At 41.4% G+C, this 22,352-nt stretch overlaps 1 protein-coding gene across 7 annotated transcripts in view; it reads right to left on the reverse strand.

Moving 5' to 3' along the window:
* Positions 1-22,352, reverse strand: part of FAR2 (fatty acyl-CoA reductase 2) — a 156,914-nt gene that overhangs the window by 5,802 nt on the left and 128,760 nt on the right. For all 7 annotated transcript variants that reach the window (XM_074872052.1, XM_074872051.1, XM_074872053.1 and 4 more), the window contains 5 exons: positions 17,741-17,859; positions 14,948-15,015; positions 8,226-8,397; positions 3,095-3,224; positions 1,155-1,282 (listed from right to left, as the gene is read on the reverse strand). In XM_074872052.1, coding sequence (XP_074728153.1) covers positions 1,155-1,282; positions 3,095-3,224; positions 8,226-8,397; positions 14,948-15,015; positions 17,741-17,859 — 617 coding nt within the window. The remainder of the gene's footprint in view (positions 1-1,154; positions 1,283-3,094; positions 3,225-8,225; positions 8,398-14,947; positions 15,016-17,740; positions 17,860-22,352) is intronic.

Here is a 22,352-nt window from a genome sequence, read left to right on the forward strand (position 1 = left end):
TGAATAAGGTTCTCCTATTTGGGTAAAACCTTGCCTTTAATGTTGGGAAATCACTCAATAATCATAAACGGTCTTCACTTTTGCAGTACTGCAGCACTGAGGTTTTGGGGGTGGGTGGGTGGTATACACCCTATATTTAAATGCTATTATTGGGTATTTAAGATGCTCATTACCTTGTCCGCTTTCTGTCAAGCAAAAGTTTCTGCAGTTCTCTAATTCTCCCTTTCCCCGTGTCTGACCAAGGGAAGAAGGCTTTGTACCTAATGTCCCCAAGACTGCTTTAATTTTTGTAAGAGTACATCTTTTTTGTAAACTTATCACTGCACTATACCACACTGCCTATTTGGACTGTGAGGCAGTTACTGGCTTGTTAGAGAGGATCTTATAAATCCCCTAAAAATGACCCATGAAAACGAAGAACTTATTTAGGATTCCTTGCTATGGCAACAGACTGTTCTATGCTTCTACCATTTACAGTGCACAAGAATGGTTTTCTTAAAGTAAACAACCAGGTTCTTACTCCAAGAGAGCTGCTCCTTCTCCTTTTGCCTGCAATTCTCAGCAAAAGGGTTGGAGAAGACAGGAAGAGCACAATCTTTAACTGAATAGAATGACAATCTCAAATTGCTCATTCAGACTCTCTTAAACTGACACCAGGGACTGAATGCATAAGCTCTCCACTGATTTTGGAGAATTTTTGCCCATTTCCCCCAAGGAATTAGAAACTTCAACTTTAAAATGAAATATAAAATCATACAAATGCTTAAAGTATTTATGCAATGTCTTTGAATTGCTAAAAACTTCTAGGAGCTTCACAAAATCTAAATATGACCCTTACTTTTCTATTGTAATTCTAAATGACCAAGATCATCTCCATTCATGTATTCCTCTTACACATTTTAATTTCATTACTTGGTCATTTGCTGGGAAGGCATAATATCTAGCCTCTCATCGTTAGTGTAATCAAAAGTCCTCTTTTTCTTACAGGATAGAAAAATGAAATACTGACAACCCTGTGCCATAAGAAATAAGCTATGCTATGTTTATCTCCATATTATAGAACAATAATTATGGCAATATAACTAGAATAATTTTCCTCAAAAGCCATTCAAGGTACCCAGAAGCTCTTGCCCTGGTCACTGGGTATGACTTACTTTCGTAAGTGCTGCTTTGCTGCTGGAATGCCAGACATGTCCTCATTTAGCAAGTACTTCTTAGCACCTAGGCAGTAGCTTTCAATATATTCTGACCAGTGCAGCTGACGAACATCAAAGTTGTATAACTAGGATTTAAAGACAAAGAGCAGAAGTTAAACGCCAGAGTTCAAAACAAGTTCCCTTTAAGCAACAATTCTTCATTGACCTCCATTCCTGACAAGGCCCTCTCTCTAGAGTTCTTAAAGCCACCAAGTTTCCAAGAAGACATGGGCGCTAACAGACTATATTTCACAGCTGTCGATTAATGTCTTACCCAGCTGGGAATCTGGGCAAAGCAAGCAGAAATTTAGGGCTAACTGGCAGAAAGTAAAGAGAAGTTTGTCTTTCGGGTGACAATTTTTGCATAAATACATGTATTTGTACACACACACAAAATCGTGGAAGAAAATGGCATTCCACTCAGGTAAATGGATTCATATGAAAACCTCCATGTGGTTTTTAATGTGTCACTAGAATCATGTGTAAATAAATGAATTGGACATTGAGTCAACAGGTGCCTCTGCATCAGTATTACTCTGCTGTGCTGCATTCTCTCTCAGCAGCTAGAACAACAGAAGTCCAAGAAATGGGTTACTCTGGTGTTTAACATCAAAAAATCTCATTGCAGAGCTAATTACCCCAGTGAATTTCAGATGCTTATACTGGAAAAACTGTAAGCAAGTTCTCAGGCAGTTGTCTGTCTACTAGAGCAAAGAGGAAGAGGTTTTGTTGTAGAGAATTTTTTTTTTTTTAAACAAATGAGTGAACTGCATTTCCTATTTGCAGGTCTCAAAAGGAAATATACTCAGAAAAATACCTTTCTTTCACCCCCATGCCAATCCAGGCCATTTGCTTTGATGCAAGAGCTTTGGTATCAGACCAGCAGTAACCTGAGCAGAGAGGGGTTAGCTAACTGTCAAATACAGTGGGTTAGCTCCCGTGCAGATCCTGGTGTGTCTGTTAGACATGTGTGCTGCCCATAAACTATCTAGCTTGAATACTGCTCGCAATGCAGCAGTGGCAACACTGGATGTTGTGCATCTCACAAAGTTCTCACAAACAGTTTAGTAAGCCTGAAACTCTGTCTAGCTTGCACTAAGTCCTTGATGCTGTAAATTTTTGTTAATCTGCCTTGGATCTAGTTCCTATCATACCATTTAGGTTCCTCCTACATCTGCTGTAGTCACTGCAGTGCCACTGCCCTTAGAAGTTAGAATTTGCTGCATGCACTCCCTCTGCAGACTAGGGAAGAAAACTCTTGATTCTACTACAGGGAGTCTGCAAAACTTTCATGATGTGAGACCAGTTTGATGTGAATCCCTAAGTGTCTCTTTGCAAGGAGATACTGACCAAAGGTGCACTCAAGCTTATCACAAATCTACTCTTTGCATTCCTTCAGTCTTTTGGTTATAATCCCATTCCTAAGCAGTAGTATTTCGAACCTATAAAGACTACAACAGAGCTTAACGTCCTGCAAATTAATTGCTCTTTGGGGATGTGAATAAAACAGGAACTTTCTTCATATTATTCAGGGTAAGACATTATGTGCTAACTAAATTTCCCCATGCAGTACCCATTAAAACCAATGTGGATGAAAATGTCAAAATTGTTCAAGTAATTTCCATCTAGATCACCCACCACAGCTGCCATGCTAGCTGGAAAGACTTCAGTGATTGACCTGTCCCAGAAGAAAGAGCAACACACCTCAGGAGAAAACATTCTCCTGTAATAAATGAAAGGCTCCTGATTATTCAATAAAACAAGGATGAAATAAATTATTTCAGGTTAAAGTCAATTCCAGTCATCTGGATGTCATTGAAAGCTCAACAATGCACCAAAAATAATTGCAGCAATGAACAGAACTGGAGATTAGCAATCCATATTCAGGACATACTTACCTTTTTGTCCTCTGTGTTAAGATGACTCATTAACATATTCATGTTGTCTGAAGACCAATTCCAGGACTGGGTGGAGAAATACTGCAAGAGCATCATAGACTTGTGCAGTCGCTTGACAATCTTCATCATTCTGAAACAGAGGAGGAACGTCAGAGGTGGACAGGAAGTGTGACCTTGTGCAAAAGCTGTTGGTTTGCTCTGTAGGTGTTTTCACCAATCCGGGTGAATAGGCATTGCAATTCCCGATGAGCACTGCACTGGTGCTCATCAAGCTGACAACTTGCTCAGCAAGTCTAACTGCTCCAGCTGAGGTCTTGAGCCTACAGCTAACCAGCTTTTATTGGTGGCTTGAACATGGATGCAAAAATGCATTTCTCAGGGTAGGACCGATGCCTACTTTACTGGCCTGAGCTAAACAAGTGATGGAGGCTATATCCAGGTGAAGAGCCCATCTGAACTAGTACAAACTCTGCACAGCAGATTGCAAAACCACAAAGGTATGTTGCTTGCCTCTCAAGGTGGATACTTCCCTTTCTACCACACAAATTCTCTTCTGTTCTCAAGGCCAAGTTGGATCCTGAAGCAAGGCTCTGAGTTTTGGAGTTAGCTCCAGTACAGAGGTGACTGCATCTGCAGCCTGGACAAGCTTGGAAGTCAATTGCTCAACTTCAGTTTTCAGATAGAATCATAGACTCACAGAATGGTTTGGGTTGGAAGGGACCTTGAAGATCATCTAGTCCAACCCCCCTGCCACAGGCAGGGACACCTTCCACTAGACCAGGTTGCTCAAAGCCCCGTCCAACCTGGCCTTGAACCCTTACAGGGAGGGGGCAGCCACAGCTTCTCTGGGCAACCTGTGCCAGTGTCTCACCACACTCACAGTAAAGTTTCTTCCTTATATCTAATCTAAATCTACCCTCTTTCAGTTTAAAACTGTTACCCCTTGTCCTATCCCTGATAAAGAGTCCCTCACCATCTTTCCTGCAGCCCACTTTAAGTACTGGAAGGCTGCTATACCATCTCTCTGGAGCCTTCTCCAGGGTGAACAACCCCAACTCTTTCAGCCTGTCCTCATAGAAGAGGTTCTTAAGCACCCTGATCATCTTTGTGGCCTCCTCTGGACCTGCTCCAACAGATCCGTGTCTGTTTTATGCTGGAGGCTTTAGAGCTGAATTCAGTACTGTGGAGGGGGGGGTCTCATGAGAGCAGAGTAGAAGGGCAGAATCCCCTCCCTTGACCTGCTAGCCACTTTTCTTTTGATGCAGCCCAGGTTGGCTTTCTGGGCTCCAAGCACACATTGCCAGCTTGTATTCAGTTTTCCAACCACTACTACCCCCAAGTCCTTCTCCGTAGGGCTGTTCTCAATCCACTCATCGCCCAGCCTGTATCCATGTTTGGGATTATCCTGACCCAGGTGCATGACCTTACACTTAGACTTGATGAGGTTCACATGGATCCACTTCTCAAGTCTGTCAAGGTCCCTCCCTCTAGACAGCATCCCTTCCATCTAGAGTATCAGCCACACCACTCAGCTTGGTGGCATGCTTTTCATGTCTTTGGGCTTCTTTGATCTCTTTCTCTCTCTCAAAAAAAATTGTTTTTCTTAAAGGTCATACCTCTCCCTGTATAATATAGTGGCAGTCTGGAGCGTTTTTTCTGTCCTTCCTTATACAGGAAGGGTCTGATAGCATGTGCTCCTGGTGGATGACCTTGAAAATCATCCAAGTCCATTGGCTTTTTTTCTGGGGGGTGGGGAACTGTTTGAATGTCTTCCTGGAGTGTGAATGTCTTGGTAAAGAAGAAAGCTGCTTCAGGGGCACGGCTGCTTAACAGGGACTTTGGAAATGTAGGTTCAGGTCTCTCATGTGTCTTGGCCTTTTTTTATTATTCATTTTTATTAAAACGGGGATGACAGTAATGCTGTCCTACCTTGCAGGATTATTTTACAGTTGTCCCAGTGGTCATGAGTACAAAAGGCCTCTGGGAGGCAGTTGTTTTAAAGCGTGATGTATAATGCTTGGTCAATTTTGCGAGAACACCATGTTCTCTCAGACTGGATAAGGGCAAGAGAAAGCATTAAAAGGCTGATTTCTGTGGAAAACAGAGCTGTTTTCATGAGAAATTTTGAGCTGCCCAGAGGGTAGCACAGTTGCCGTGACAAATAAAAGGAGGCAGTCTGGGGAAGAATGGTGCCAGGCTGGCCTCTCCCCATGCAGATGTGACTGCCACCACGATAAGAACTAAGCACAGCAGAAAGAAAAGAAAAGACACAATGAGTACATCAATTCAGAGGAGAACCGTGCAGCTTACCCAAAGCGAATTGAAAGAGTACTAAAACGTTACACAGGCACTCCTACTCAGAATTAAAATGGCTTTCTTTTTAGAAACAAAGCACGCCATCAGATTAAGGGAACCTTCATTCTGAATAATTACGCACACATTGATTGAATGAAGTTTATCTAAACTACTTTAAAATTACTTCAGATTAAACTTCCTGATTGTGCCTGTGTAGGCAAGTACTATAGGGCAAAGCTTTGTGAATATTTTAATACCTTTTAGGAACTTGGAAAACAAAGCATATGGCTAGATTGCAAAGATCTGAAGTTGCCCCTCAAACTCGCTTCCCAAAAGCCATCAATATCTTTAAAGTGCTTAGGGCTAATGGAATCTGTCAGAAAAAAATGATAAGAGAATCAACTGTGGGTCCCTACTTACGTTTAGAAAATAGGTTATCCATGTGGCCTAATGTCAATGTGGGCAGAATAAGCTCTGACTGTAGATCTACCCAAAGAAACAGTGGCTAAAAGTAAGGGTCAAAAAGAGAAATAAAGCACCTGAAGAGGTATGTTTGAAAACTGTGTTTCATGTTAACTGACTGAGCTCAAATGTTGTGACCACATTCAAAATATTGACTAATTTGGATGAAGGAATGGTTACTGAAAAACATCAGCTGAGAAGAAATATGCTTTTCTTCAGCCTCCGAGAGGCTATGGCAAAGATTTCTTATAGAAAATCTCTTTCTCCACTGTGGAGGAACTGAGAGGAATAAAGCAAGTATTAGCTGTCACTGATAGACTTATTAGTTACACTTCAGAAATGCATCTTGTCTTCTAGAAAACTGTTTACAGCAATGATTTCTTTATTTGCTTTCATACTGAGCCTTGCATCAGCAGATTCCCAGGTGCGACAGATTGCCCCAGGAGACTACTCATGATATAAACCACATTATTTTCTAAGTCATGGATAGATGGATGTGCAGCAATAACAGTAAGCCATTTAGGGCAGTTTTACTAGACATCTGGCAATTTATGTGAAATGAGCTGACACTTAAAGTAAACTTCTCAGTAGAGGCAGTATATAAAAGTCTAAAGCTGAAGGAAATGACTCTTGTACCTGCCCTTTGGCAGATGGGGTACTGCATGTGATAACTACAGGAGGAACTGCAACCTCTGAACTACCCTGAAATTCAAATTAGTGAAGGTCTTAGGCTGGTCCTGAATAAACAGGAGACTTGCAAAACCACAACCAGCTCTCAGTTGAACTATTCCATATGATAACCCATCACCTTATGATGAGTTGAGTATGGATACAGCAGAGAATTGAAGCCTGAGTCTTGGTCCTGGCAAAGAACTTTCTCCTTTCTGCTTGCAAATCTGACATAGGGTCATGGGGAGAATTCACGAAACTGTCATGAAGATGGATTGTACTTCAATAGATGAGGGTGACAAGTGGGAAAAAAGTTAAGCCTAGGTGCTCTCTTTGAAGCAGAGGGAAAAATTAAAGGGAAACAATAAAGCAGGTTCAGTGACACGTTCAATTTTTTTTAATTTGATGTGGTTTACTGCCCTTAGACCATAAAGAGCTGATATTTAGGTAGGTGTGAAAAAAATGAAAGAACAAACTGCTACTGTGTTTTCTACCACATTGCACCAATACCTGGATGAGCTTAAGTAGCATGTAAAAAGAAAATGGGAATGATATTTAAAAAAAAAAAAAAGACTTGGTGAACTCACACGTTCATTGCTGAGCCATGTTTGCTTAGGTTGCAAATCTTAACGTTGAGAAGAAGAAGATATCTTTCTCAGCATGAGTTCATGCTGAGTTCTATTTGAAATTTAAATGCAGTATTGTGGCCAAAGTTCATTGGCTGCTTATGTCAATCAACTTTATGAAAAGAAATGTCAATTGTAATGGCAATGCCAAGATCTTACTGCTGCCTCTTTCAACAGTTTGGAGATTCCAGCCTATTTTTGCTCACATTCAGTTTACCTCCATTTCTAGGGTAATTCTTACCCTAGAAGTCTTTTTATGGACCAATTTCCCTCTGTAGCAGAATGTCAGAGAGAAATCAGAGCAATACATCATCCAGGGATTTCTCTGCAAACAGCTGAAGCCAGTTTTCTAGCTAGCAGAGGAGCACAGAGCAGCTGACATCAACACAGCGCTGGCACACTGTTCTTGTGTAGCACACTAAATTCTCCTCTGCGGTGGCAGGGAGTTAAGGAGGACATTGGCAGAGTTATGTTACTTACACCAGCATTCCTTCCACGTGGGACATGCATGTCACGTGTTCCTCCTAGCCATGACGCTGCTAAGGCTCAAATATCAATCGTAATGGTAAACTGTCCTAGTAAATACCATTCAGAATTTATTCATACTCAGAAACAACTGCTTCCTAGATTTCAGGGTGCTGAGCCAGCGCAACTGCTAATTATGCGTCTGATTTATGGGAAAAAAAATATTAGCCGGAATGTTCTAAACCTTGCCAGTCTCAAGTCCTTAGGACAGATAGAGGCAATCACATCAGAAAGTTGCAATGGTGGAAATCTTGCTATACAGAGGACAGTGTAACTACCGGTCCTCTTCTTCTGTCTTGAGAACCTCTGAAGCGTGTAAAACTGAGTTTAAAAAATGTGCTGTCCCCCAGGTACTGGAAAGGGTGAGAACCCTAGGCTACACTTAGCTATGGCCATGCAGTTCCTTTTCTTTTTGAGCAATCTCCTCAAGACAAGGAGATGGGAAGAAGACCGTGGACTCCCGGCTGAGGCAGCCAGTTCTCAGAACTTGTTAGACATCCGCCCTCCATAACAGTGGCAGGCATGCAGGGGGCTGAAGTCCTGCGGTTTCTTACCTGGGCTTTCTCCCTGTGAGCCTCATGTACAGGTCGTAGAGTATGGCCCATGCCTTGTCAGTGAGATATACCCAGTACTGGTTTATCAAGTAGCTGGACGTTATTTGAGCGCCGGGTGTTCGGAAGGCCTTCTCCAGCGGGTTCCTTTTGAACGTGGACATGGCATATTGCCCTGTAAGGGAACAGGCATTTAACTTAAAATCAGGCACTTAATTTCAGTTGAGTTGGGCACAACCATACCAACCTGCTACAATAAAGCCCAGGTTACAGCGCTCAACATGTTTAACCTACAGTTCTGCGGGTTGGACAAGATCATCTCATGGTCCCTTCTGGCATTAAAATTGATGATTCCATCTATTGCCTATTTGAAACACAGTGTGACTGTGGACTTAATAGTGGCAGACAAAAACTTCCATATCAAACCACCAAAAAGTAACGGAGGAGAAGCAGGCAGTTGTAGCCTGAAACGCTTCAAACCAAGGAACTGCAGTTCTGCTTTCACCTGCAGTAGGTGTAAAAGAAATCGGTAAGTGTTAACATATCTTCAGATCACTGAAAGCAAACTTTGATCTGCTAGCATAAAACAAAAATGACATTTCTAATTTCTAATCAAATTTTCAGAAGGACTGATGTCAGTATTAGTCTGAGTCAGGGACAGGTTGCTTACGCACACTGGGTGCTGCTTCTAGAAAGACTTCATTATATCCTTTCAAATCACACGTGAGCCACAACACTAAATACCTCAGCCTGTTTTCAGAGGAGCTCTGAATGCACTACAGCAGCAAATTGTCTTGCATTCTTAACTGGAAAACTATTGAGAGGGTGGTAATCTTTCATTCCTTTTGTATGTTAAGGCACAAAGTATGTTGGGTCTGATTCTGAGCTCTTGCAATGGCACAGTGCCACATAAGTGCCATCTAGACATGCGTATCTGGGGCATTTGCATATTGCAGAGGCTTAATAGAACTGCAGTAGTTGAATAGAAGACTATCATCCTAGGGACTGATAAACAGATGGTGCTCCTATTCCTGAGTACCAGTGAGCTCAACAAAGAAGAATATGTGGGCTTTTTTTTACTTTTTTAAAAATTAATTTGAGAGTTACAACATCAATCTGTGCTCATATTATAGTTTACTCTCTAAGCTTATGTTACAAATAGAAAATCAGATGAGAATTTGCAAGTCGCAAGAGACATCCAGATCATCCTCAGATAAGCAGACACCAGTCACAATATTCAGACAGTACTCCCATGTATCTGTGGTCAGCTCATTCCTGCACTTCAAGTAGTGACTTTTGCTGTACTCGTTCTAAGTAACAGCAACTAGAGGAGACTTGTTAGCCACTTAGCTGCTACATTTAGAAAACAAAGACTTTTAAAATAGTACAATTTACTTTTAGTGCAAGCTCATTGTAAATTTGTGTGTGTCATACACTGAAGACCAGTTCTCCTGAAACTCATCTTGCATCTGAATAGCTAGAACTGACTGTCATCCTTTTTGTTTCATGTAGCCACACTGCAATTATGTGGTTATCTTGTGGTCATCTTGTGGGCTGTGGTATGGAAATCTTATCCTTTGCAGCACATTCTCTCAAATATCATAGAATCATAGAATGGTTTGGGTTGGAAGGGACCTCAAAGATCGTCTAGTTCCAAGCCCCCTGCTACAGCAGGGACACCTCCCACTAGATCAGGTTGCTGAAGGCTCCATCCAACCTGGCTCTGAACACTTCCAGGGATGGAGCATCCACAACCTTCTTGGGCAACCTGTTCCAGTGCCTCACCACCCTCACAGCAAAAAACTTCTCCCTTATATTTAGTCTAAACCTCCCCTCCCTCAGCTTCCACCCATTACCCCTCATCCTATCATTACAGTCCCTTGTAAAAAGTCCCTCCCCAGCCTTCTTGTAGGTGCCCTTCAGGTACTGGAAGGTCACTATAATGTCTCCCTGGAGCCTTCTCTTTTTCAGGCTGAACAAGCCCAACTCTCTCAGTCTGTCCTCATAGGAGAGGTGATCCACCCCTCTGATCGTCTTGGTAGCCCTCCTCTGGTCTCGTTCTACCAGTTCTATATAATATATATAAAATGGCAAGGATTAGCAAAAAACTCCTATTTAAACTTTCCCAGGTAGTTGGGCCTGACAGGGAGTGCTTGCTGGAGTGGTTTTACTGAGGATTTGGAAAGGTGTTTACTCCTGGCAGGGGAGTGGTGATAAGCAGTTTGGAAGGACGCTGCTGTCCTGGCCCAGCTCTTGGCAGCATTGGTGTCTAAGCAGTGCGTGAGGAGTTTCTTTCCTCTGTGTTAGCAGCATGGCCATTTACTACAATTCTACTTCAACAAAGTCATAGCTGGCTTAAACATAAAGAGAACTGCTCCCAGTTTGGAGGGGGCTGTATATCTGTATCCATTCAAGTAGTCCATGGATCAGGAGAGCAATCCCAAGAACTCTGCTGCTTCTCCCCTTAAGGAAGTTTTCCTCCAAGAGGCACTTTAAATCCCAGTTTATTTACAAATTCTTATCTGCTTAGCAATATTTAAGTTCATTTAATTTCATTTGGTCACTTCATTTCCTAATGGAAACCTATCAGTTTAACTGGGAACCACTGATATTTTGGAATTGTGATAGTTTTGATATTGTCTGCAGCATATATTTATAGCTCTGTTTATTCAAATCCTGATGTTAATATACAGCAGATCTAGTATTCAGCTGTAAACTGGTTGAGAAGGTTTCCCTTTGGAAACATGTTAAAGACATTACTGCCTTCCTTTTCTCTTTGAATTTTTGGCATCTTTGGCCAGGACAGCAAGCAAAAACTAATGGGTAAGTGGAAAATGCAGCCCTTGTCATTTCAGATCATTGGCCATACACCAAATTCACACAAACCAGCAACACCCTTATCATCTTGGTTACTGAAAATGCAGCTGTAGTGAAGAAGATACGGTATTATGCTGTGGTATTACTCAGTGTGAGAAGCACATATGTCAAGAGCAGATGAGATATCTGCTGAAAACTCAAGAAAAATTCTGAAAGACAGCAATGAAAATGGTTTTCTTCTAAAATGCATGTAAGAAGGCAGTGAGACCAACTTGAAAGACTTCCTGGAAAGAAGTTGGGAAAACACCAGTGTTGCATAACTTGGAACTGTTAATGCTATGGGTGTTTTCTTTAGGAACCTCCCTTATGCTGGCTTGCACTGACAGCTCAATTGCTCTGTCTCCTAATTTCTGGAAAGTGTTCAACTTCACAAGTGTAGCAAGTCTCTTATGCTCCAAGAGTTTGTTTTGGAGAGAGAGAGAAAGAATCAGACAGACAGATGGGTCAGACAGGCAGAAAACCCCAAACCAGAAACATATCACCTCTAGGAGCTACTGAAACGACTTAGCAGGTGGATGGTCCTTCCCCTCTGACCACAGCACAAAAATGCAGCAGCAAATTCTACAACTCAAAGGCAGATTTAGTAAGGGGAGAATCAGACCCCAGTCTCGCCTAGGTAGACTGTCAAGGATAAACTGAATTTAAGTTTTCCCACACTGAACACCATTTTAAAGCCTGCTTTAAGGTTTAATTTAAAGCAGGAATTGCAAAACGTACTTCACAAAGTCAGACTAGCAAGACTTAGATTGCAGCAAAGTAGAATATGCTTCTTCAGATTAATACTCAGTTTTCTGACCACATTTTTGTAATAGTGGCGAAAGTAACAGCAGTAATGGAATAAAGTAAAAAAATCCCACCTTATTTGGAAAAGAAATAAATCAGTTAAAGTTCCTTTTAATACTAGAGGTTTGTCTGTATGTGGAGATCTGTAGAATAAACTGGTTTGCAATGGATGCTTAAGCATAAGCTCTTAAGTAGACTTACATATTTTTCAAATAATTCTTCTCTATATCTCTTTCTCCTCCCTCCCTCCAAGCTCAGCACCTCTGTACTCAAAATGTCCCCATCTCAGTCACTTCTGTTCCCTCCCGAGGGCATCCTCAGCCTACTTCAGTCACAATTTCTCCTTTCCTCCTCTCTCCCTGAAAAATCCCTACTCTGTTGTGTTCGCCTGTCATTCCTACAGCTGGTCCTGGTATAAGCCTCCGTAACCAGGTAGCCCACGCCCTCCCCTCTGCAAACCCCACTTTTGATTTGCACTAAAACGCTCAACCCCATGGCAGATGACTCCCATTCCCCACCCTTGTTTCTCAGCAGCTTCCAGTCTCACTCTCACAACCCTCCACCTTGATGACCAGTTACACACACTGGTACACACACCAGTTACACACACTCAGACTCCTTGAACAGACTCTCCTTCCCTCTGCTAATCCTGTGTCTCCTGTATGTTTGCATCAAACAGCTTCTTTTGTGCTGGGGAAAAAGAAAATTTCTGAAAAAGCTGAAAAACCACTGGAGGGAAAGACCTGGCCTCAACTATTTGGACTTGTAAGTTTGGCAGAGCTAAACACAGTTGCAAACAGACTTTTGAAAAGGTGACAGCTCAGTAGCAGATACTGCCCCACTGTGCAGGAGGGTGGGTGCACCTTAGGGGTGCAGTTCGGTCCTTCTGTGCAGGGGCAGGACTACTCAGTGGTAGCTCTTATTTAAGAGAGACCACGGCTCTGGAAGGCCTGTTGGAAGTGCCTGCCATGAGACTGGCTGCCTAGAAGCCAAATAATAGTGAGTAGACAGAGAAAACAATGTGAGTGGGGTGAGAAAGTCTGTCATAAAGAAGATTTTAGAATTGTGTGTATTTACCAAAAAGAAACTGGTAGGAGAATGAATTGAGAATTCAAACTAGATGGTTGCAGCCACAACATCCTAATGCAATAAACCTTTCCCAAACTAATTTCTTAAACCAAGCAACATCTCTAAGGGCAAAAGTTTGCTCTTCAATACTCCATCCTAATTCCTGTTTATGAATTTATACCTAATACCCCTCTGCAGCCTGCTGATCTCTGGAAAAATGTGGATACATGTGGTTGAAAGAGCTCCACAGTGTCACCCAGGGAGAGAATTTTGCCTTCAGTCCCATCATGAACTGTTTATGCAAGCTTCCGCTGCTCTCAGATGATTTCATTGCTAAATCCACAGTTATGAACAAAGTAACAGAGCAAGATCAGTTACAATGCATTAATACATTGCTGTTTTCATCAGTAAAATTACCCTGAAAATGGGCTAAGAAAGGCAATCTTCAGGTAGTAGTGCTATGGTGGCTGCTGCCTGAAGTAGCAGCCTGTGAAGAGCTTTACATTTACTCCTGTGAAAAGGCCACAGAAGATCTGACTTTACACATTATGAAGACTGTCTACATTTTCCAACAATCACCTATGAAGCCTCACCTCTTCTCACGACTGTAACAAACCACAGAATCACAGAATCATTCAGGTTGGAAAAGACCCTTGGGATCATCGAGTCCAACCATCAGCCCGACTCTACAAAGTTCTCCCCTACACCACATCCCCCAATATCTCACCCAAATGACCCTTAAACACACCCAGGGATGGTGACTCCACCCCCTCCCTGGGCAGCCTATTCCACTCTCTGACCACTCTTTCTGGGAAAAATTCTTCCCTAATGTCCAGTCTGAACCTCCCCTGTTGCAGTTTAAAGCCATTCCCTCTTGTTCTGTCACTAATCACCTGTGAGAAGAGACCAGCACCAACCTCTCTACAATGTCCTTTCAGGTAGTTGTAACCACAATGTTAGATCTCTCATAAAAAAAATGCCAGGAACTTGGTGTGATGTTCTCACTGCTCAGCCAATTGCTGAAACCTCTTCTGTGCTAGATCACTCGATCAAATCTCATGGTAGGACACTAGTAGGATTTTCAGACAAGCCTTGTTCTGAAAAATGCAATTACAGTCTGATTCTCTGCTGACTTACAGTTTGCCAATTAAATAATGCAAAGACAAATGCAAAGCACAGGCTGAGAGGTGAAACACCACAGTAGCAATTTGCCAGCGTCCCGTGTTTAAAGCATAAAGATATGAATTAATATATAACAGAAAGCGAATCAGGCCCCGTACATCTGTCCATGAATGTACTGACTGTACGTAGTAGTTCTGCTGCTTCACTTCAGCATGAGTTTTCCACTGTAAGGGTGTCAGGATTTGTCCCCCTTTCTTTCACCACTGCCTCAGAAGCACATCTACTTCCAAGAAGTCAGCCATGAAAATAATTTTAATTCTTCCACTGACAAAATTCATGATCAAAAGGCAAACTTTCTTGAAGTACACCTGTCATTTCAAGGTTTGCCTTCTCAGGTCTACACTAATTATTTCTGTTTAGAATTTTCTTCACAGAAAGAGGAAGAAAGGCTACTCTGCTTCCTTAATATACTAGTTTTCATTCACTACCAATGTTCTCCAAGTGATTTCAAAGCACAAAAACCCCCCACACCCAGAAAAGGAAGATGTCCTGTTATGGCTATGTAGAACATCTCCTCACAGAATTAAAGAGCTGGTTCTCTGTTCCTTTTTCCACCACTTTAACACCTCAGTGCAGCAAAGCACGTACTTTGCTGCGTTGTTAAGTGATTATGCCCACATGCTTTCCTGAGCTGAATGCCCAGCACCAGGAGCTTTTGCTCACAGGACCCTCACCGACTGCAATTGGGCCTCCCACGTGCAGTTTGAATGGCAGATGCTGAATGCCACCTAAATATAGGAGACCGACTTTTCAAAGCCTGGCTGAGGAATACTATTGATGTTTGACACGTTCTATAGGTTTAAATTAGACCTTACTCATTTCTCCCCAGAAGAAAGGGTTGATTCCACCTGTTGTGCAGTTGTACACCAATATGTTTTTTGGTCTGGAAAAGAGAAAAAAGTATTATTTTAAGGTGTGAAGAAAAGCACCCAAAGCTTTATTAATGGAGCATGAAAATGAACAGCCCGAGAAACAATATCAGCTCATAAAAAAATGCAGAAGAGGTCATTTTTCGCAAATCTGAAAATACAGTATAAAACATGATTTTTTAATAATATTCAGTCAGATTCTGGAGAGCATATGAAGTTAATGGGGTTTAAGAAAAATCATCCATATATCACTTATCAAAAATTATAAAAACAATAAGGAAAGCATCCATACTGTCAAGTTTCTCTTAGCATACTATAGATAATTGGCCCACACCAACCTCAGGGACACACTATGTATTTTTCAACCATTTACTTAAAGGATATGATTTGTGCTACTTTTAAACTCCATTTGTTATGGTGGTGATTACAAATCAATCCATTTCAACAAAATTCTCATTTTAATACCAGACAAAGTTTGGTTGCTATTTGGGCGTGGAACTAAACATAGATCATACTGGTTTTATTTCTTCCTTTGATACAAGGCAAAATTAACTCAGTTTTTTTGATCTAAGCCTGCCTTGCCAAGGGTGTAAGTGATGCCATCAATAACCACATTTTTCTCACTCTCCATTAGCAGCTGGAGCCATCTGCCAAAATGCTAAAAGAGGTGAGATCTGGCCTTGAACGGGGGATAGGAGCTGGGATAGGAGTACAGCACCTCAGTGCTCCTAGGGTGCTTGTGGTGCTCACAGCCTTTCTCCGGAGAAGGCTGCCTGTGAGGAACCTTTACTTTCAAAACTCCTATGCCCGAAGATACCAGGAGACACAACCCCTAAACCTGGAATAGGAAAACTTGTACAGCAATACTTGAAAACTGCAGTTGGATAATGCACAGTTTCAATGATGCTTTTTAAAATAATGCTTTGAAATCATGATATTTGACTGTGTGTTATAATTTTTATTAATCCCTAGCTGACTTCTAGGGACGGTTAGGACTGATAGACATGTGTCAAGCTCTGAATCCATGATCTCCTGTAGAAGTCTGATAGTGTTAAACATAAAAATGCTCAGTAGTGCTTAATGTGGGAAACTGCATTATGGAAATCAATGCGGCAACTCACTGAGGACTAAATCTGTAATATGTGCCCATATAGAAAACTCACCTAGTGCTCAGCTACACACACACCCTGATGGAAAGTGCACTCAAGAGAAAGCACAGACTTCCACTTACTCCACTGGGCCAGGCCCATTAAACACCAATGAAGAGGATTTCTCCGTTTTCCCAGCTTCCAGTGAAGTGTCTCTCCTTGGTGGTTTTTTTTCATTCTCCACTCTCCAGCTGAGTCAAAGACCTTGGTAGAATGTAGAGCTTTGTAGAGCTTCTACACTATGTAGTGAAGATTGCAATTCTCTGCTAAGTTTTAGAATCTAATTTCCCTTGGTAATGTCACCTGCCCTGAAGGATACTGACTTTCTAATTAGGTGATTCGAAAAAAAAATAAATTAAACCATACATGCTATTCTTCAAGACAGCAACTAAACCTGAAACTCTCTCAGAGAAATTAAATTTACAGAAGGCTCAGACTCTTAATTTTTGTATACAGATGGCTAACCCTGGGGTTGTGCCCAGCTAGACAAAGCTTTAAATCGAGTTCCACAATTGCTCCTTTAGCCTAATAATTATTTGTGTGGGAACCAGATTAAAACCATGTATCTTTCTCTAATGAAAAGTTAGAAAAAATGGCACTTCTCCTTTCATGGCCAGAGCCAGGAAGTCTACCTGTGTGCTGATCATCAGCATGTGTTCATCTCCTTTTCCAGCTCTATGCACAGAGTGTAGCCCTTTTCATCTGGAGGCTCTCAGTGGGGGGTGTGTAAGGGGAAGCTGTATTTATTTTTCCCAGATCATGCTGCTTTGCCTGTTGCTGATGGAAAGGGATAAAACTGTGAGAAAAATAAATCTGAAAAGCTGGTGAGCTTCCTCTCAAGATCATTTTAGGATCCCTGTATTTTGGTTACTGTATGCAGCTTTTTTCCACCCTCAGCTCAGAGGGCTTACTTTGTCTTTCAGAGTGAAATATTTCTGCCTTTTATTTGCCTGGTATTGATTTCTCAGAGTTGCATAAATCTCCAGAATAATTAATGTGGTTTACTCTGCAGCACTTCCTACCTAACGATTAAAGGTCAGAGCCAGAGGTTCACAGGAGAAGACCTTAAATCCTTAATGTCACTTATACATACGCTTCTCAACAACACAAAGAATGGGATTTTTTTTTTGATCATGTCTATCATATGAGCCCATAATATACTTATACTGTGCGGTGTTTTCCAAGGAAAACATGCAGAGCATTTTCACCAAGAAAACTCTAGAAGCCACTTGAAAAGCAACTCAATGCAGCTGCCTGAGAAAGGAGACCCAAAAAACAGCTGCTGCGAAGCTGCAGTAAAGCCTCTGGCCTTCAGAAAAGTGACTTCTGAGAGACAGACTTGTCAGCTGAGCCTACGTTGTACTGAGAAACAGGTCTCACCTGTAGCTTTGGAGATTTCCTGACTCTAAAGCCTGCCTTTATTGCTTCTGCTACGCTCTAAGTCCTTGTCAGCCGAGAGGAGAAAACGTGAACCAGAAAATGACTCGACCAGGCTCTTGCACAGATTTTCAATTAGCTTCTGGTTCCCTCCAAAGTCCTAGTGCAGGCAGTAAATGCCCAAGCCTGGCAGAAAGAGCCCAAGCCTTCCCACCTGTGCACAGCGGTGTACCACCCAGCGGCGAGGGTGAGGTTGACGGTGATGTCTACTGGAATCATATCTGCCACTGCTTCGTTGTTGGCGATGACAGTCCGCAGAATCCCTTTGCCCGCCTGTGGGAGAAATTAAAACAGTCAACTGATGTAAGGCCACAGTAAGATTTCATCAGCTTGGATTGATGACAGACCGTCACGTTAGTGCTTTTCAAGCCTGGCACCTGCTGCAGAAGAGTATTTGGTTTCTGTGAAAACAAAGATGGACCTTACGTGGACCCCACTGTTCTGCGTTTTCAGAGGAAGTCTAAAACATGATGACGTCTGTGCTGTGTATAAGAAGAAAATCTATGACTCTTATTTAACTCAATATAAAAGAAATACCTTAGGAAAGAAATAGATTTGAATATACCTGAAGTTACATTTTCTTAAATGACACAGGCAGATAGAGGTCTGAGTGTCCCTCAAAGACAGTAGTCACTTTGGAAATAACACAAATAGGCTTTCTGAAAAGTCTCCTCCCTTTCCTTTGGATGTATTCACGCCCTCCTCTTTTCCAAAGGTGTGTCTGTTACGCATAAAGATACAGTCAAGACATGGCCCCTGCCTTGAAGAGCTCACCACCCAACAAAACTTAGGAAATGAATGAATAAAAATACAAAGTACTGACGACCAACAAGAAGAGGTAGGCAAGAACAGAAGATTTTCATTTTGCTTTGGTTGGAAGTGCATTTTTCAGGGGATCGGGCTCCCCAAAATATATACATTCAACCTGAATATATATATATAATTGGTTTCCCTGATGACCTTTGGGTGTTTGGAGGTTCCACGGGAGAGACATGGCAACAGATGGCAATAACATGGCAGACTGAATCAGAGAGGACAATTCAGCAATATAGAAACGTGGAGGTGAAATGGGGTAAAAGAACTTCACCTAGTGTGTCAGGTATGAGGGCTGAACAGAGCAAATAAAAAAAGAAACCCCCAACATCAGAGTCAAGGTTGCAATCAAGTTATGTAGCACGTGGGAAATAAATGCACTGAATTTGAGTTTGATGCAGAAACTGAGGACCCAGTGAAAAAGCTGGGAGGATAAAAGCGCTAGTGAAGCAAGGAAGGAAAAAAGCTCTTATAATTTAGATCCATGCAAAACCAGAGGGAAGGGCTGAGTGAAGGGGCAAAGGAATATGCTCTACAGATCCATGAATATTTAGAAGTTCAGGCAAAGGAAATGTTACAGCAGTTTTTTTTTTTTCCTTCCAACCTGAGAGTCCCATTTCATGATGAAATAGCTCTCCAGCTGCAAGAGATGAAGTTTTACTACAGCAACTAAACAGGAAGCGCCTAGTTGTGCAAAACCCCTTGCTTGCAGTCTGAGGAGAAGAAAGATGTGATGACAAAAGCATTGAAGACTTGATATTAATTTGTAAAGCACATGCCATTATCTGCTGCTCATTGGTGGATTTTAAATGATACTGCATCCCCTGTTTGGGAGGTGTTTATTTGGGTTTTTTTGTTCTGTCCCCTTCTATAATCAATGGGTTTGTTACGTTTCACAGCTTGCAAGTAAGGGAATACTACTTATGCCTGAATTAATTTTCATGAGCCTTAGTTCCTGAGCAGTTACATCTCATCCTTGGTGCAGCTGGCAGAGAGATCATAGACAGAGTCAAACACAGGCAACCGTGTAAGCTTCACCACACGACTCCATCCTCCTCAAAGCCATGGGATGCAGCTAACCTCTGCTGCCCTAAGCTGAACCACAGTTATGCTTAGACATGAAAACCTCAACTTGCAACACCACTATGATTTTTTGCTGTTGTTCCCACTACCGATTTTCCAAGGGGAAAAAAAGCAAAAAGAACCAAAGCAGCAAATCAAGCTCAGCTATGAATTTTCCACTGCTGTGAACCCATGCCCACTAGAAACCACTGTGTGAACAACTATCACGTTTTCACAGGTACTCCAAAGACCTTTCTGAGGTCTCCAAAACTTGGAAGTTTGATGGATGTGCTGCAACCATGCCTGTATTCAGAGCAGCATGTGATGGTCCTATACACATGAATGAATTAGAGATTTCATATATTGTGTATTTAATAAAGACTTCAGGTTTAGGTGTTTTAAGATACTTTTAACATTGGAAATGATTTGGTACTTCTTTATCAGGTATGGCTTGATTTCTATTTATAGTTGCTGACTTTTTTCTCTTTAGTGAAATAGAAGCCACTGTAGCTGAAGCCTCCAAAATAATTTCCCAGTCTGAGTCTGATTTTTCTGGACAGCCTCCCGGCTGAAATGCTTTGGGGCCAGTCACTGTCCAGAACATGAATTAAACCACGGTTCTGCCCTACAGCTTCACTGCCTTGCAGGGAAGAAGGTCTTTACATGTAATACAGAACAGCGAGACAAAATGCTTCAATTACAGTCCAGTGGAAATGTAATTTCATTTTGGTTTTCAATCAACAAAGCTTCTCCCCACAGCAGTTGGAGCAACTCTTGGCAAAAGAAACAATTTGACTATCAAGAACAACTTGAACTCCCACATTTCATGAATATTTAAAAGAAATATATCTATTAGTGGAATGAAATCATCAGACTCAAATATTGTAGTGGTGACTGAGGAAAAAAAAGCCAAACAACAACTCTGCAAGTTTTGGAGTTCAGATTCTGCCCAGATGATCCCAAAGATCATCTGAATCAGATCTGAATCTGGGGGCTGTTCTCCATATAGGATGAGCTTGGGTTAGAAATGGTAAATGAATATTTTAGTGTAGGGAGGACTTAAAAAACCACACAAACACCAAAACACTTCCCTTTTGCTTTTTCCATCCTTAATTAAGGCTAATAAAACTACTTGACTAATAAATACACTTTGAAACACAGTTGGCTGAGACAGCTGGTTGTAATCACACAACTTCCAGGTAATCAAACTAACGTGTAACTCACACGGTCAAGGGTTAATTTTCAAACTACCAAACAGGATTTACTAATCGACCATATCCAACCACATTAATTCAAAACATGTATTTATTTTTTTCCCCCCTCAGAAGACCAAAAGTCTCTTGGGCTCCCTAATAATAAATACCTTTCAATTCCAGAAAACTAGTACCAGTCCAACTAAGTTCAGTAGCCACTGGAGATGGTACAAGACAAATACTGTCTGTCAGCACTGTCAAGCCCCCCCTCGCTTCTCCACAACACAGAGTTTCTGCTCCTGACTGACGCCAGCCAGCACCGCTGCCTGTGCAGCCAAAGAGCCACTGGACACAAGACAACAACCTGGTCTCTACACCCTGCACCTCTTGTCATTGCTCTTTGTCTTTTTCTTGGTTAAGTCTCGATATAGTTACATATCAAATCGAAGTATTTCAGCACCAGAGCTCTGTGCAGACAACAAGAATATCATTGTCTCTTTAATCCTATGCTGAAGAACCTCACAGCTTCCATCCTGAACCAAAAAATACCAGCTCTATTTCAAAACTATTTCAGTACAAGTCAAAGCTTTTATATAAAAGGGTAAGTTATTTACTATAGTGACCCTAGAATCTCAAAATCTTTACTTTCCATAGAGTTAATTTGGAGATAAAGATACAGGCTGGCATCTGTGTGCGAAACCTGTCCTGAGTGAAACCACCGTTAGGTTTGCGGTTGAATTCAGTAAGGCTAGAAATTTCTTGCTTTGAAGAACAGAAAATATTAGTTACTGGTATGAGTGGCAAAGGATAAGCATATAAAATACATGCAAGCTCTAGTGTAAATTCCTAAAGCAGACACTATTAAAAAGAGACTGATACATGGGCAAAGTTTCCAAATACTTAATCATTAGGTGTTTTATACTTGTTGGCAGATGAAAAGGAAAAAAAAAGGAGGGGGAAAAAAATGCTTTTTACATGACAAAAGATTTGAGTGGCATGTTTTTGTGTGGCTGAAAGCGTATGAATTTGGCCTGTGTTTCATAACATACTGGCACACGATACAGGTGTGACAGCTAGATGCTGTAATTTGTTACTGAGGCAATTCATTTGTGGGGAATAAAGAGCAATGCAATGGAACATTTTTGTATAACATCTTTCTTGCAAACCAATTCTGGACAAATCCTTGTGACAGACGTCTTCAATGCTCAAAAGTAATCATAAAAAAAATCAAAACTCACAGATAACATCACAAAAGTTAGAACCTGTCACATGAAAATGTAAGGAGTGGATGTGCAAAATTAAGAACTTTCTTTATCGTGATGATGACAAGATGTCACGAAAGAACATAGAAAACAGCATAAGATGCTGGGACTAGAGCAGAGAGGTGGTACAAGCTTGATGAGCAGTTAGCAATGAGTAAAAGGCAGATAATTATTTTAAAGAAAATGTGACATGAATAGGAGCTCGTAACACTTCATGAACACAAATGATGCATTTAGGGGCTGTTGAATGTCTCTGAAAAGTGTAACCAGGGTTTCAGATAACAGCATTAGCTGGGATACACCCACTAATTTCACCAGTCCTGTGGATTCCAGAAGTAACTGTAACAGTTTCTATTTCTGCTCTACTTCAGGTATAGATGAGCTTTCTAAACAAGATGATATCTGGATTTTATTCTGCTCTCCTATGATTGTAGAC

This window comes from Strix uralensis, chromosome 5 (assembly GCF_047716275.1).
Source record: "Strix uralensis isolate ZFMK-TIS-50842 chromosome 5, bStrUra1, whole genome shotgun sequence".
NCBI classification, from domain to species: domain Eukaryota; kingdom Metazoa; phylum Chordata; class Aves; order Strigiformes; family Strigidae; genus Strix; species Strix uralensis.